The sequence below is a fragment of the Sitophilus oryzae genome, unplaced genomic scaffold (assembly GCF_002938485.1).
Source record: "Sitophilus oryzae breed Bouriz unplaced genomic scaffold, Soryzae_2.0 scaffold_1976_pilon_pilon, whole genome shotgun sequence".
Lineage (NCBI taxonomy): Eukaryota > Metazoa > Arthropoda > Insecta > Coleoptera > Curculionidae > Sitophilus > Sitophilus oryzae.
In genome coordinates, this window is record NW_022146697.1 from 592,584 (window position 1) to 610,431 (window position 17,848).

General features: G+C 33.9%; 1 protein-coding gene across 1 annotated transcript in view; it reads left to right on the top strand.

Moving 5' to 3' along the window:
* LOC115883689 overlaps window positions 1–15,980 on the top strand; it is a 125,638-nt gene extending 109,658 nt beyond the window's left edge. The window contains exons 3-5 of the mRNA XM_030902082.1: window positions 12,257–12,585; window positions 15,317–15,425; window positions 15,482–15,980. Of these exons, the coding sequence (XP_030757942.1) occupies window positions 12,257–12,585; window positions 15,317–15,425; window positions 15,482–15,858 (815 nt within the window). The 3' untranslated portion in view covers window positions 15,859–15,980. The remainder of the gene's footprint in view (window positions 1–12,256; window positions 12,586–15,316; window positions 15,426–15,481) is intronic.
* The last annotated feature ends 1,868 nt before the right edge of the window (window positions 15,981–17,848 follow it).

Sequence of the window (17,848 nt, forward strand, 5' to 3'; positions counted from 1 at the left end):
TTCTTATCTTTTTTAATATTCTTGTACCATTAAAATACTTGACACACATTAAAAAAATTAATATTCTATGTGATCCAATAAAACAGCATTCAGTTAACTTTACGATTTCTAATCATTCTTTAATTTTATACAAGGTGACCCGAACTGAATTCCGGAAACTTCGGCAGCATATTCTGCAGATAAAAATAAATAAAAAAGATCGTATAAAATGTATGTCCTAAAATGCTATTTCGGAGATACCGGGTGTAACAATTTCATTTTTATTTCAAGATTTTTTCCAAACAATTTCTGAAGTAACGTCAATATTTAGATGATAATTGGCGTCTGGTAGTTTTGTGACATGATTTTAATGTCGATATGACTCCTATTTGTAGGGAGCGACACCTACATTTGTTTTAATTGTTTTTAAGAGTCATAAACTTTTTGTCCTTACCCTTTTGTCCGTACCCTTTAGTTTCTGTTGAACTTTTGACCCAAAAACATTTCAAATTTATGATTTCAGTCTAACTACACTCAGATGCAAAAAAAACGCAACAGAGAAAATTTTGTTCAAATTCAAAGTGTTATATTTTTGTTATTTTTAGCCGTATTTACATTAAATTTTTAGCAAACTGTATATAATTATATCAACTTTAATTTGTAAACTTAGTTTTTTGTAAACTTTAGTAACTGACATATTATACAGGATTAATCGAGGGGTTGTTTTTTTTATCCTAACTTTAAAACACCCTATGCAATAATTTCTTATGTAAATTTTCATAAAATATAATTTTAAGGTAAGAACCATGTCTCTTGAGCATTTTCTTTTTTGGATCACGTTAATGCTTGCTTTGGCTAATTTTTAAGAGCGGAATGAACTGATCAAGATCAGTTTGCTATATTTTCAGTTATCATTACTTTTGATGTATTTTTTAAAAAAGACGAGATGGTTCTGGTGACTATTGTCGTAACGTCATATTACACTGTATCGGATACTCTATACTAAATTTAAAAAAAAACATTAAAGACTAACGATACAGTCCTGGTTTTAATAAACATTAATAACGATAGCAGAACTAACGATATTAAGGAAAACATCTGTAATACTGAAGTATACAAACAGAAAAAAAAAATTGTAAAAAATACCCTAATACTTTGTATTGCTTCCTCTAGCTGCTATAACTGCCTGTATCCGTTTGTTCATACTGTCAATGAGGCTGCATAGATCATATTGCGTTATAGCCCAGAGCCTATAGAGGCCGAGGTTCAACAAATTAGAGACAAGCTGAAATTTGACATGGAGCTTCATTTTGTAGATCTTTAAACATCCTGAAACCCCTGCGATGAACCGTTGAGCCCGTCACCCCAAAACCACCCCTACAAGGGGTAAAAATGTCCCTTTTTTACTTTTTCTCCAATAACTTTAAAACTACGAATTTTAGGAAAGAAAGTCAAGAGTAAAAAATTGAAGAGAAGAATTTCCTACCGTATAGACAAAGAACCAACATTTTTAGAATTTCAGTGGCGCAGGTGCGAATTCTTTAATTTAGGAGGATTGTTTTAAGAACCCACCATTCTGGGTTTAACTTCAAATGAAAGCATTTTTGAGATAAATCTCGAGACCAAAAAATTTATTAGGATACAAGTTCCTATAAAAACGATCTTTTTAATAAAGGTAAGTTATACCAGTGGCGGAGATAATTTTTTTAAATGTGCGTTTTTTACATTTTAAAAACATTGAATAAGAAAAATTGCAGTTTTACAAATAATTTCAAATGAAATAGGTATATTGATGAATTTACACGTTTAATAACAAAATAAGAAAAACCTTAGCTCAAAAATAGGATAACTGATCTTAAGGATAGTCCTCATTCATTTCCACATTTGTTGGGCTCGTACATTCCATTGACCACATGCCATAGTGCAGGTGAGTCCCATTCGCTTGCATGTACATGCTTTTTTACAGCCTCCCGAAGAGCAATTGCAAACATTTTTCTTTAAAACCCATGTTCCTACTGCAATGGGCTGGTCTGAATGTATTGGAGTCATCTCAAGATTTTTCATTTTCTAACCCCAATCTTGCGGTGGTAAATTGTTATTTAACCAAGCCTGTACCTGTAAGTTAAAAATGAGAATTTAGTTTAACATTTGAATGCAACATAAATTTAACTTACCTGGTGAAAAACTCTAAGTCCATGATATTTCGCACTATTGGAGGTAGGTGGTAATGATGCTAAGTTGAAGTTGGTATTAAGACTTCGTTTAGCTACGTACTGTTGATAAAGAATGTATCTGGCACTACACAAATCTACTTTTTTTGTCGAGTTTTTAACATATGCTGCTATAAAAAACTGAGATGTAACTTCTTCTAACTTCTCCTTTGTAGCTTCGGGATTATAAAATTCTTTTAATAGCTCACATAACTGTTTCTTCTGGATGGTTCACTAAATTAATCTTCCCTTCGCCAGATATACCCAAGCAGCATTTGGACGTCGGGACAACGTTGTGTCACCGACACAACGTCGGGGCGACCAAACGTCGGGGCGCAACGTCGGCACAACCTCGTGCCAACCCTAGTCTGCACTAGTATGGAGAATAATTTTTGGGTCGAAACGACGTTGCATACCGACGTTGGCTAGAAGCCTAATTTAGTACAAACTGCAACGTTGTTTAAAATCCTAATTCACAGAAATACAAAACTAATATGGCGTCTAAGTCGCGTTTTATCCTAAATTGGGATAATTATAGTAAAAAATATTATTTTTATGATTTAGTTAGAACATATGTCAGATATGGCAGTGAAGGAACAACAAAACAAAAGTATTTAAGTGTGGAGGACGACGATCAAAGCAAAAATGCGTTGTGCCAAGCCTGAACGCCGTTCAACGCCCGGTCAACTGAACAGTGACATTAGGCAGTTCAAGCTGGTTCAAGCGTCGTTCAGGGGTGGTACCTAACCTTATTATTTGACATATTCCGCTTTTCAAGTTGTTTTGATTATCGTTTTGTTATTGTTCTAAGATTTTCTGTAATGGATCCTTTATTAGGTGAATTAACTGACGACGAAGACTTTTTTTAGTGAGACAACACATGATTGTTTCTACTTTGACCACATACTAGTACGATTTCGAAAATGGAATGACGTGGATTTTCTTGAATTTTCGACTTGCTAAACCTATTGTAATTTATTGCAATAGAGGAAATTTCCGGTTTCCAATTGCATCTAAAGGGTCAAGTAAGTTTAAGTTAATGTATTCAAAAAGCTTTAAATTGCTATTTTTAGAACGAAACATTTTCTTATTTAACAACATGGCGCTTTCACTTTGTTGTTTTGGGAGATTAAGATGGAGTAGTTCAGTAGTCGCATACCGGACTAATAAAGTCGCAGTTCAGCCTTTAACAGGTAGTATACTAAGTCGCAAGATTGCCTAATTTAGTCATCCTAGAGTCTAGCTTGTGCCGCCCCTCTATAATCCTAAATAAACGAGGAGTGGATAAACTATCGGTAATATATGCCGATGTATATTTAAATTTAGTTTTATATGTTGCCTTTTCTTATGTCCCATTTTAAATAAGTTTTTTTATAAAAATCAAAAACAACACTGAACTGCCTCGACTGACTAGTTTCAATGAAGTGAAAAATTTAAGCAGCAAGGATGTTTTCACAAAGTGTTGGTGATAGGTAGTGGTGTAGACAAGTCCTACCATGAGCCGCAAGATTACAAAAAGTAACTAGAGCTATAGCATCTTTAAGCAAAGGACTTTATTAAAATGCCAATGAGGTCCTGATAAACTTCAAAGGCACAAGGAAAATAATATTTGTCGCGCTTTCCAACGATGCATAGGAGCAGTCCGAATGTACGCAAAGATACGAGCAAAAAAGGGCAAATGCAGAGAAATTATTCGCAATAGCAAGAAGCTTTTACTTTTTCATTTTAATAGTCCAAGCAATTTGTGACAGCGTTATGAAAAATATCTAACATTGTGTGTAGATGGCCTGGTTCTACACACATGATTCAATAATTTTTAGAAATTCTAGAGTAAAGGCTGAGTTTGAATATGGAGTATATGGAAATAATTTGTTATTACTAGGGGCCAGTGGGTATGGGTAAAACCATACCTAATAGCGCTGAGTTTGAATATGGAGTATATGGAAATATTCTATTACTAGGGGCCAGTGGGTATGGAGTAAAAACCATACCCACAACCCCTTTGGCAGATCCAACAACGAGGGCTGAAAACTTATTTAACGAAGCTCAGATAAGAACAAGAAACCCAATAGAAAGGTGTTTTGGTGTACTAAAAGAAGATTTCCTATATTAGCGACAGGAATCCGTTTAAATGTTGATAAAGTAGAAGCAATAGTGGTTTTCCGCTGCTGTTGTTCTTCATAACATATGTGTCATTTTGCAGATCCAACACCATTAAAAATAAAAGATAGAAATAAATATTGGAAATAATATAGGAGAACATCGTGAAAATGATACTTGGGTGGTATAAATAATAGTGTTAGATATACCGTTTACATTAATGAATATTCTTGAATCACTGTATTGTTATTTTACGGCTGATAGAATATATTATTGAGTATTAATTATTTACATCTTCCCGAACTAATTATTTACAGTCTTTTGTGGCAATAATGAATCAGTAACACTCTAATATCCGTATCTTCGCTAACTACGGCTACGGTCCCTTCTGGTAAATTGTCACTTATTGCGACCGCTGTAGTTACAATAAGAGTATCGACATCATCATCAACGAATTTAACATTGATTCCATTATCCAACCCCAAGTAGCATTTTCACGACTTGCGACCACATGTTTACTAAACACAACGGTGGATTAGTTACAAAAAATAGTTAGCTCCCTACCATGGGTATTAAAATAAATTTAAACGTTTTTATAACGTTGTGCCGACGTTGGACTAGTGCTACAACGAAACCAAGAAGCTTCTGCGACGTCCGGAAATAAACGTTGGCTCTTTGTCTGCCTTTACGCTTTGAAGTGATCTTTACGTGATTCGACAACGTTACAACGTTGGACAATACTAGAGTTTTCTGACGTCAGCTCAGAATTCCAACGTTATGCAAACGTCGTCTGTTTTAAATCTGAACGTTGTTTAGATTTCCTTATTCTTACGTTGGTGGACGTCGATCACTACCATTTTAAAACTAAATTGAACCATTACATACTCTTATATATTTTGATTTCATGTATATAATGTTCATATTTTTATTGTATGTATAGGATTATTTTTTATATTTTTGATAATGCTGATTATAAGTAGATACATAATAACAATAATTAATACATGATATTAAACCGATAGTTTCATCCATACTTGTTTAACTAGATATAGAGGGCGGGCACAAGGACCGACTCTAGGATGACTAAATAGGCAATTCAAGTACTAGTATACTACACTGTTAAGGCTGAACTGCGACTTTATTAGTCTCAGCATGCGACTACTGAACTACTCCATCTTATCTCCAAAACAACACACAGTGAAAGCCGCCATGTTGTTAAATAAGAAAATGTTTCGTTACTAAAATAGCAATTCCTGCTTTTGAATACATTAACTTGAAATATTTTGACCCCAAAAAACACGCGGAAACAATTTTTTTCGATCAAGAATAAATTATTCATTTTACTAAAAAAAATTCAAGAAAATTTTTAAAACTTCTTTTAATTTTAAGGCCCATTAGCTTTTTCAAAGTTTTGAACTACCCAATTTATTAATTTTTTTTGTTAAACCCCTTACATTTTTGCCTCTAAATATAGATTTCACTTTTATATAATAATATAATATAAAAAATAAGGTATGATGTTCAGATGTATTAGCTAGAACGTCTAAAAGTCTCTCAAATGAACGACATCGGTCAGCCGCGAACAGGTATAAAAAGTCGTATTTTATACTATCAACAGAAAGGAATAAAAGGTACCATATTTCTATTTTGTTTTGAGAACCCGCTCTAACTAAATCATAAAAATAATATTTTTACTATAATTATCCCAATTTAGGATAAAACGCGACTTAGACGCCATATTAGTTTTGTATTTCTGTGAATTAGGATTTTAAACAACGTTGCAGTTTGTACTAATTTAGGCTTCTAGCCAACGTCGGTATCCAACGTCGTTTCGACCCAAAAATTATTCTCCAAACTAGTGCAGACTAGGGTTGGCACGAGGTTGTGCCGACGTTGGGCCCCGACGTTTGGTCGCGTGACACAACGTTGTCCCGACGTCCAAATGCTGCTTGGGACAATACTTTTCCGAGCGCACGAATGAAATTGCTTTTGTTGGTGTTGTTTGACAAAAAATCTGCCTTTGGTACCTTGACTGCAGATAAATTCGAGAAAGATACAATTGGTACCATTTTTTTACCTGCAGATTTGCGATTCTGCTCCACAATTTTGGTCTGTATCTCTTCATAGCCATCAAAAACCACAGTGACATTTTTACCATAGTGATATGTTATATAATTATAGTATTGAGAAAACAGATCTGAAAATATCGCAGGGTACAGGCTTGGTTAAATAACAATTTACCACCGCAAGATTGGGGTTGGAATCTGAAAAACCGAGAAATGAATCCAATACGTTCAGACCAGCCCATTGCTCCTACATAGGTTTTACAGAAAAATTTTTGCAATTGCTCTTCGGGAGGCTGTAAAAAATCATGCACATGCAAGCGAATGGGACTCACCTGCACTATGGCATGTGGTCAATGCAATGGCATTACATGTATGAACCCAACAAATGTGGAAATGAATGAGGACTATCCGTAAGATAAGTTATCCTATTTTTGCGCTAAGGTTTTTCTTATTTTGTTATTAAACGTGTAAATTCTTCAATATACCTATTTCATTTGAAATTATATGTAAAACTGCAATTTTTCTTATTCAATGTTTTTAAAATGTAAAAAACGCACATTTAAAAAAATTATCTCCGCCACTGGTAACTTATCTTTATTAAAAAGATCGTTTTTATAGGAACTTGTATCCTAATAAATTTTTTGGTCTCGAGATTTATCTCAAAAATGCTTTCAAGTTAAACCCAGAATGGTGGGTTCTTAAAACAATCCTCCTAAATTAAAGAATTCGCATCTGTGCCACTGAAATTCTAAAAATTTTGGTTCTTCACCTATGTGGTAGGAAATTTTCTTCTCTTCAATTTTTTGTTCTTGATTTTTTTTTGTTATTAAAGAAAAAGTAAAAAAAGGGCCATTTTTACCCCCTGTAGGGGTGGTTTTGGGGTGACGGGCTCAACGGTTCATCGCTGGGGTTTCAGGATGTTTAAAGATCCACAAAATAAAGCTCCATGCAAAATTGCAGCTTGTCTCTAATTTGTTGAAGGTCATCCATGTAAAACGATGTATCGGCCCTGAGCTATTATGTTTTCCCATTCTTCTTTAAGGACCAAGCGAAGTTCATTTAATGAAGCAGGTAATGGTTCAGCAGGTTCGGTGAAGCAGGTTCGCCACCTCTAACCCTCCTGCCTAGCATTTCCCAAACGTCGAACATGATGGGCAGTTCATAGTAGTATACAGTGTGTCAATTTTAAAACTTCCCACCCTTAATAACTTTCTTGCAGTTAAAAATATGAAAAATCGGAAAGACACGTCAATTTTATTTGTAAGGGGGACACTTTAAATTAATATTTTTTGCCTTTTTCTTTTAACCCCCTAGGAGGGGTGGATGTCACCCTTACAATTTTAAATGGGAATGGGGGTCAAGTCGCACATTGTTTTAAAGGACATTTAATTCTCTTTTCAGTGGTATCCTACTTTGTTGCTTTTTGTCGAGTGGTTTCCGAATAATCACGTTTCAAAGTTGCAGAAACAATTAAATATGCTTGCATTGAGATTATGGTTTTCAGGCTAGTGTTTGAAATAATTTTTTTTTTATAAAAAATATTGCAATGGAGCTCCTTGTAGTACAAGTAATTAGAAGATTAGGTGGAAACATGGACGTAGCAATTATATTTTTCTAGGGGGGTCGAAATACTAATAAACAGAAAACATCATAAACATTAACGTTTATTTTCTTAAATTCGAATGAGTGGCAACCTCTAATCAGTTATACAGGAGGATTTGTTAACATTCCAGCAGGACGGTGGCTCCACCTCATTATTTTCTTCCAATCCGACAGTGGTTAAACGAGACATTTCCGGGTACATGGATTGGCAGAAGGGGACCAATTGAATGGCTTCCAAGATCACCGGATTTAACACCCTTAGATTTCTTTCTTTGGGAACATCTTAAATCCATTGTTTATAGAACACAACCTACTGATATTGATGATCTTAAAAGGCGAATTACAGCAGAATGCCGGTCAATTCCCGTTGAAGTTTTCCGAAATGTTAGGGAGGAGTTTGAAAACACACTTTATTATTGTTAACAGGAAAATGGACAACATTCTGAACAACTTATAATATAGGGTGTAAGTGGTATAATGTAATCTTCTAATCTTTTGTACTATAAGGAGATCCATTGCAATAATTTTCGTGTAAACACTAGACTGAAAACCAAAATCTCAATGCAGGCATGTTTAATTGTTTCTGCAACTTTGAAACGTGATTATTCGGAAACCACTCGACAAAAAGCAACAAAGTAGGATACCACTGAAAAGGTAATTAAACACCCTTTAAGACGATGCGCCACTTGACCCCCATTCCCATTTAAGATTGTAAGGGTGACATCTCCCCTTCCTAGGGGGTTAAAAGAAAAAGGCTAACAATATTAATTTAAAGTGTCCCCATTACAAATAAAATTGACGTGTCTTTCCATTTTTTCATATTTTTAACTGCAAGAAAGATATTAAGGGTGGGAAGTTTTAAAATTGACACACTATATAGTTCACAATAATCACCAAAGCTGTATTGTCATATTGAAAAAAAAAACTTCCAAAATAAATTATAATTGAAAAAATTGCAAATTGTTGGTGGCAAGTTCATTTCGCTCTTAAAAATTAACCAAGGCATGTATTGACATGATCCAAAAAATAAAAAGCTCAGGAGACATGGTTCTGACCCTAAAATTATATTTCAGGAAAATGTACACACGAAATTATTGCACAGAGTGTGTCAAAGTTAGGGTAAAAACAACTCCTCGATTAACCCTGTATAACATGCCAAATACTAAAGTTTATAAAAAACTGAGTTTACAAAGTTGATATAATTATATACAGCTTGCTAAAAAAAATCATGAAAATAGGGCTAAAAATAACAAAAATATAAGAGTTTAAATTTGACCAAAATTATATGTCACTTTTTCAAACATGTCCTTCAAATCTTTCAATTTAGTAGCTGTTAGTAAGAAGTTTCACTTCAAATATGCGCATATAATGCACACACTGTCTTTTTTTAGTAAACAAGATGGATTGGTATAACCCTCATCTGTCTTTTTTTACATAGTTAAGAGAGTTACATAGAGAAGACTTAAGAATGTTTGTGCAAAATATAACAAGACAAAAATGTATTTAAATAAATGTTGACTCAAAAGCAAAGGCTTGACTTCTGCAAAGAAACGAAGATTATTATTTATACTCTCCGTTGGGTGAACGGCACGCCGCGCTGCATCCTTCGCTAAAGCCGACGCTAGTTGCGCCAGCCGTTGCTATTCAACGATTATCGAGCGAGACTGGCTGCTCGCTCGGCAAGCTTCGAGAAGTGGGGAGTCGACGGGTTGTTTGCGTTTTAGCGAGCCCGCCCGCACGTTTCGCGTCTCTCATCCTCAGTGTTCGTTGCAGTTCGGGTGAGGCTGGTGTCGTTTGTCTCGCCAACGCAAACATTTGTCCGATACGCAGTCGCGCCGCTTGTTTCTATCGACCTTGGTTTCTATATTCGGTTTGTTGGAAGCCGGTGTTCGAGTAAGTATATTATACTCTCCAATTTTTATCAGTTATATTGAAAATAATATACATAATAATCTCAAACGAGTAGAATTTATTTGTTAATTTTAATGAAACATTATTTCATCATCATTTTCAGCTTATTCAACCATTTCTAATTATGGTTTAGCCTCCCTCACATGTTTAGGTACTCTCTTTATAGTTGGGCCCAATGTTGGCTATGCGGACCCAAGTTATCCCTGCTAATTTCCTAATATCGTGGTCCCATCTCAGGTTTGGTTTTCCTCTAGGTCTCTTAAATCCTCGTGGGTACCACGCTGTAATTTTTGTGGTCCACCTGTTGTCCGTCCTTCTTGCCAGGTGTCCTGCCCATTGTCACTTGACGGATTTGACTCTGTTGATGACATCTATTAGCTGGGTGTTTTGTTGTATCCATTCTATTATTTTACGGTCTCTCTTGCTTATTACAGCATATTTCGTTCCATTGATCGTTGTGCGACCTGCAGTTTCATTATGATCTTTGTTTTAAGTGTCCAGGTTTCGCATGCATAGTACATCACTAATAGTACACATTGGTCGGATGTTTTCTCCTTTAGATTAAGTGGCATTTTAGATTTGAATATGATTGAGTTTCTTCTATGCTAATTTAATTCTTCTGGTGATTTCTGGTTACTACCTATTGTGAAGTGGCGATGTAAAGAGGTCGAATCTCTACTGAGATTCGACCTCTTTACATCGCCACTTCACAATCCTTAATTATGTGTTATGTTTTGGGAATATTCGGCCCTAGCACAGCAGATCTTCAGCTTCAGCTAGCATCCGAGGACATCTTGCAGGCCATATTTTACAATAATATCCTAACTGTGCCCTCTTTATGTTTTCTGTCCCTGCATGGGTGACGTTCCTTAAGAAACATACCGCCCTTTTTGCCACGAACTCTAGCCACCATGTTTCAGATAAGGAACAGATTACCAAGGGAAGGGATGGTTTGAGCATTCCTCTGCATAACTCATCCTTTTTTTCGAAGATACAGGGCGCTCAAGACCTTTGAAATGCTGTCCGTGAATATTAGAGCTCTAGGTAGCGATTACCAATTTAGGGGGTCGGTATGATAGTTTTAGCTTTGAATTATTATTAATTATGTCCTTTGTTTGAATATTTGTTGAATTTTTATTATTGTTATATTTGTGTAATTATTACTATATTTATGATCTAGGATATTATACCCTGTAATAGTATTTTTCTGTGAGGTTGCTTTGTGATCGGAAATATCATTTTGTCGGCAATAAAGTATTTTATTTGTTCGAAATTATTTTGTATTATTTGAAATTTGTGTTGGTAAATTCAAGAAACTATATAGAATGTTATGATCGTACAGGATTCGTCAAATCAATCAGCAGACGAAGACTACGTTCAAATTTAGTTTTATTTTTTTTGTAAAAAATGCCATTCTATTTCATAAATATATTATCTGTTAAATGCCGATCATTTTGCTTCTAGCATGAAGTAATCCCTATGCAGCAGTCTCGACTATCTTTTATTATTTATCTTATGTAAAGTTCGTAATTCTTTGCCTCATAGTCATAAATTTGAACCTCTTCTAAATAAATAGAACAGTTAATATCAAGTGATAAAAGGATTTGACAAAATGCAAATATCAGATTTCCCTAACAGACTACAAAACTTTTAAACGCGAATTGCTTCATGCAAAATAAACTTTAGATAAATTAAAATTAAAGGTTAGAATGATATAGATCCGGCAGAACTAGAACCTGGATGCAGGTCCATGAAGCTTGATGTAACTCCGGATTAGACTCTTTTAAAATACTGGATATACCTATCCCTATTTCCGAACCTCTGCGCGCCGATCATCATAACTGGTACTATATCCAGTGATGGGAACATCGATGAATTTCAATAATCGAGTACCACAGTTTCGAGCAACTCGTGTACTTGGCAAGTATACCATTTTGTAAACAACACTGGCAAGCTTAGGGCTCACACGACGCGACGAGTGGCAAATAATTGCACAAGTAAAACACTCACACCAGATGGCAAGTATATGCCAGTATCAACTGTTTGCCAAGTACATGAGTCGTTTGATCCAGGCTCAAACGATTCGTGTATTTGGCAAACATTTGTTCTTTACATGTACTTGCCATGTTCTGTGAGTGGTTTACTTGTCCAATCATTTGTCACTTGTCGCATTTTCATTCATTGTCGGAATAGTCCGAGGCAAAGAGATCACAATTATTGGTACACTTGCAAGTGTACACTTGTCTATACTTATCAAGGCGTTGAAAAAACAGCACAAATAAATTGTATTGTTATTGCGTATTTACTATTTATTTCGAGTGCCTGGTTGCAGGTTTAGTTTTTTTATTGATCTTCGAAACCACCCTGATTAATTCATCTATGTTTCAGATATGTCCTGGACCAACGAAATGATACTAGAGTTTCTGGATCTCTACCAGAATGAACCTGTTATCTGGGACGCCAATACGCCGGGCCACAAAAACCGTAACGATGTCTACGACGCGTGGAAACGGATAGAACTCAATATGGACGAGAAGTTTTCCGTTACCGAGCTGAAGAAAAAGAGGGAGTCGCTGATGGCATCGTTCCGAACCTGCCTGAACAAGGTGAAACAAAGCGCTGGAACCGGCAACGAATACAAACCACAGTGGTTTGCATACGATAAACTAGCCAGTTTTCTTTTTAAGAAAAATCCAGAACAAACAAGGAACATAGAGGTGAGTAGATGTAGATGTAGAATGTATGGGAGAGGAAAAGTTAATCACCGCGACGTTATAGATCAATTATGTTTCTTTTTCTTGAGTGGTAACTCATCATACAGTCTAAAGGCGCATTCTCACGGCCCGTGTACTTGACAAATATTTGTTATTGGAATATACTCGCATTTGTCGTGGAAACGGTTTCCTTGTGCAATTATTTGTCACTCGTCCCGTTCCCACTCTCTGTCGATAAACATAGCCCCAGTCAAAGGATCACAATTATTATTCGTACACTGGCTCAAATGACTGCGCAAATAATAATTATACTGTTATAGCGTTTATTTCCGGATCGTAGTGTTTTTCGAGTTAATTGCGGATAATTTAAAACATTAAAACAATAAAATACAATAAAAATATAAATAATATAATATATAAATATTATACCGGGTGCGTCTCAAAAGTGGCTGAACCCTATTACTTTTTTATTTTTTCAGATAGAAAAACGACATTTGGTATCTTAGTATATTATGACATAAATTAGAATTCATTGACGTATTCAATTATGTTTGGTCACTTCCTGTTTCACCGGAAATGACTACAACTTTTGATTTTTAAATGGCACCCTCGATATTTTTTTACTTTGTTCAATAGAAAATCACATTCTGAATAGAATGATATATGTCAATTTTTGACATTCTCGCTTAATTATATAGTATGGCTGATTATCTTGTAAACCGATCTGAACAAACATTAGCCAACGGTACGCTCTCTGATGTGAGTGTTGTAAAATATGGGGTTCCGCAAGGCTCAGTATTAGGACCTTTATTGTTTTTAATTTACATTAATGATTTACCCGTGGCTACACTTCAGAATAATTTGATTTTGTTTGCCTATGACACTACTATCTTATGTGCTCGGAAATCCCCTGAAGAAATTCAAACTAATTTTGAATCGATTTTGCTAAATGTTGGTGACTGGTTTCAGGCAAACCGATTATACCTCAATGACACTAAAACAGAAAGAGTTATTTTTTCTCATAAAACAAAATATAAAGTAGATTTCTGCAGTGTCCGATTTCTGGGAATAAAATTTGACACAAAACTGAGTTTTGAAAGTCACGTAGACTATGTGGCAGGGAAGGTTTCCATAGGCATGTATGCATTTCGGCGATTGGCTAAGTGTGTGGAGAGTGATGTGTTAGTAGCTGCCTATCATGCTCTCATTCACTCGGTGCTTACTTATGGAATACTTGTTTTTGGTCACTCAGCTCATGCTGACAGACTGTTTTCACTGCAAAGAAAAGCATTGAGAATTTTGTCAAATTTAAGTTATCAAGCAGATACAAAAAACGCCTACAAAAGACTGGGAATACTGACACTTCCATGTTGCTATATCCTCCAGTGTCTTTTATTTGTGAAGGATAACCTAGAACTATATACTACGCATGATGAACAACACAATTATGCAACCAGAAACTGAATGAATATAAAGCCTGTTCATTTGCGTCTCGGAAGATCTTGTAACTCCAGCCTTCATTATGCTCCTGCATGCTTTAATAAATTATCTCAAAATGTCAAAAATTTACCAAGACATCAATTTAAAACGACAATTAAAAGCTACCTCCTTGATATGGCTTATTTTAGTGTTACTGATTTTTTAGAAAGCAGTGAAGGGTTATAGCGTGGTTATAGGTTAAAACATTTACATTGTGTATGTACTGTTTTTTTGTGTACTTTAAATTACTGTTAGATAATTATTGTGCTTATTTTATAATTTTGCATTTTACAAAATATGACTTTGTGTAAGGATACTTGTATCTATTAACATGCAATAAATGATTTGATTTGATTTGATTTTGATAATAAAAAATTGTATTTTAAATTTCAATCTAGAGTGCCGTGGCTATGTTAAAAACAGTAATTCTTAATGATGGAGCCTTAGAAAAATAGATTTGATTGTCTAATATTTTTAGTGTCTTGTCCTAGCCAGTTAGAATATGACCAAATCGTATTTTTAATCGTATCTCGGAACGAGGGTGGCTCATTGGCATATTTGGAAAAAGCATTTTTTTCGAATAACTTGATACCACACACTTGGTATTTCGAGTCAAATTTTCGTTACGAGCCAAAAATTATAATTTCAAATAAACCATATGCGAATATGCCAAAAGTTCATTCTATTCAGAGTGTTATTTTCTATCGAATAAAGTAAAAAAATACCGAGGGTGCCATTTAAAAATCAAAAGTTTTAGTCATTTCCGGTGAAACAGGAAGTGACCGAAAACAATTGAATACGTCAATCAATCCTAATTTATGTCATATACTAAATACCAAATCTCGTTTTTTTAACTGAACAAATAAGAAAGTTGTAGGGGTGAGTCACTTTTGAGACGCACCCGGTATAATATCAAATTTACATTAATAACTTCAATATTGGTGACATACCTAAATCGGTCCTTTAGCAATAAATGGAGTGGACAAATGAAGACTATATACACGGGAAAAACCAGATATGTCACATTTTTATAGAATTTAAGATAGCGATACAACTTTATAGGCAAATGTTAGCGTCATTCGAGAAAAAAGAAAGCAATAATAGTTTAGTCCCAGAGATATTACTTAGCTTGGTTATTTTGCCGTACAAGGGAAAAACCAGAGTAGTCCACGCGTAAATGGCAAAACCAGAGATGTTATTACGCATTACGCATACCTATCTATTGATTAGTATTTCTTATGTTTCTTTTCTTTAGGAAATCCTACTTGATGAAGGTTACTCTAATTTTGAAATCGAAGATGAATCGGACACCATTTCTGTCAAAGCCGAGTACGTCCATTTTGAAGACGATTTAAGAAGCGAAGGTATTTGTTGAAATAATCCACTTCAAATATCTTAATAATTTCTACTTAAATTCTAGTCGCACAACCAGTTGCACAACCCTCGCCTTTGGAAAATGAGTTTATGCCCCAATCTAGCTCACGTAAGCGTCCAAGATTAAGTAAACCAGATGGAATAAAGAGTGAAACAAACAATATTCAGTCAATAAAGCCTCAGTACGCAACGAATTCCGTACACGACCATTCCAAAGTCAAGAAAATGTGTGCTCTCTATGGAGAATTAATTGCTGCTAAATTGGAACTAATGGACGAACGATCCAGGGATATTTGTATGAACAAAATCGATAACGTGATGTTTAAAACGAAAATGAGATCTTCTCGAAAGTCTTCCAATAAGAAACGGAGTTCTGATTCACAGTCTTCAAATTCGTCTCTCTCACCAAGTATTTCCGATTAGAAGAGCAAGAAATTTTCTTCACTCAGATGCAAAAAAAACGCAACGGTGAAAATTTCGGTCAAATTGAAAGTGTGTGTATTTTTGTTATTTTTAGCCCTATTTTCATGTTTTTTTTGCAAACTGTATACCGGGTTGTTCACCACATACGACACGGAGTATTGTAGCTAAACGATTGTATTTTTACAAATTGTAAGTTTTGGGTTCGATGAAGGACTATTAGAGCTACAACTTAAAAATAATTTTACTAGATACAGAGTGTCCCAAATAAGTAAGAAATATCAAAGTTGTATTTTTTTAAATGGAACACCCTGTATATTATTACATTTTTAGTTTCTACGATTAAAATAAAGGTAAATTTGATTAAGGTTTATTATACTTATTTTTTCAATTTTGTGAAATTGCAGTGTGTTTTAAGGCTTCATTTCTCTAAGGTATCAAAGTTTTTATTCTGAAAATATTTACTGAAGTTTATTTTATTGATCAGTTATTCTGTTACAATAATAAAAAATACTACTACCTATACAGAGTGTCTAAAAATTTATTTTAAATAATGTCTAGCTTTTTAAACGCCAATAACTTCTTTAATTTAAATGAAACGCCCTATATATTTTAGAGTATCAGATGCACAATATAATTGTCTATCAAATTGTATTATACCATTTTTTACCTATCCTTCAAGTTTTCGAAGAAAATGCATTTTCTTATAATTTAGATCTCATTTATCAATATACCCATGGAATATTGACATTTTAGATTGTTTTTAAAGCAACAAATGTACAAGTTAATAGGTTAGTAATATTATCATTTTAGCAAAACGATAATATTACTAGCCCATTTGTATGCAAAAGAAAACTATTTAAATTATTTCCACCCATATACTAATTAATTACATACTTAATTGTGTCCGTTAATAAATTATTCTAAATAAATGTGGATTTGAGTCAGAAATCAATATAATAATAAGTTATCAAAATGAATGTCTCTGTTGTTATAAATAAGCAGTTATTAAAAAATGAAATATCATTTTTAAGGTGTTACTTTTAACCACACTGCTTTTTAGTATTTGGGGCAATTATTATTAATCAACGCAAACAGTCAGTTAATGTAGTTTGAATACTGGAATCATATTAATTGGTCCTCTTTAACAAATATTTAAACAGTTTTTTTTTATTTTTTAATGAAATAAACGAATTATATCGACAATATTAGTATCTGTACTCTTTAAAAATTTGGTACATCTTTAAAAATAATCTAAAATGTCAATATTCCATGGGTATATTGATAAATAGTTCTAAATTACAAGAAAATGCATTTTCTACGAAAACTTGAAGGGATAGGGAAAAATGGTATTATACAATTTGATGGACAATTAAATTGTGCCTTTGATTGTCATAAAATATACAGGGTGTTCTTTTTAAATTAAACAAATTATTGCGGTTTAAAGCTAATAATTATTTAAAATACATTTTTAGACACTCTGTATAAGGTAGTACTATTTTTATTATTGCAACGCACTAACTGATCAATAAATAAACTTCAGTAAATATTTAGTATTAAAAACTTTGATACCTTTGGAGAAATGAAGCCTTAAAATGTTTGCTGCAATTTCACAAAATTGAAAATATTTCAAAAACGGTAAGGTTTAACTGTAATAAACCTTAATCAAATTTACCTTTATTTTAATCGTAAACTAAAAATGTAATAATATACAGAGTGTTCCATTTAAAAAAACACAACTTTGATATTTTTTACTTATTTGGGACACTCTGTATCTTGTAAAATTATTTTTAAATTGTACCTCTAATAGTCCTTCTACGAACCCAAAACTTACTATTTGTAAAAATCTCATCGTTTAGCTACAATACTCCGTGTCGTATGTGGTGAACAACCCTGTATAATTGAGCAACTTTAATTCGTAAACTAAGTTTTTTATAAACTTTGATATTTGGCATATTATACAGGGTTAATCGAGGGGTTGTTTTTTTTATCC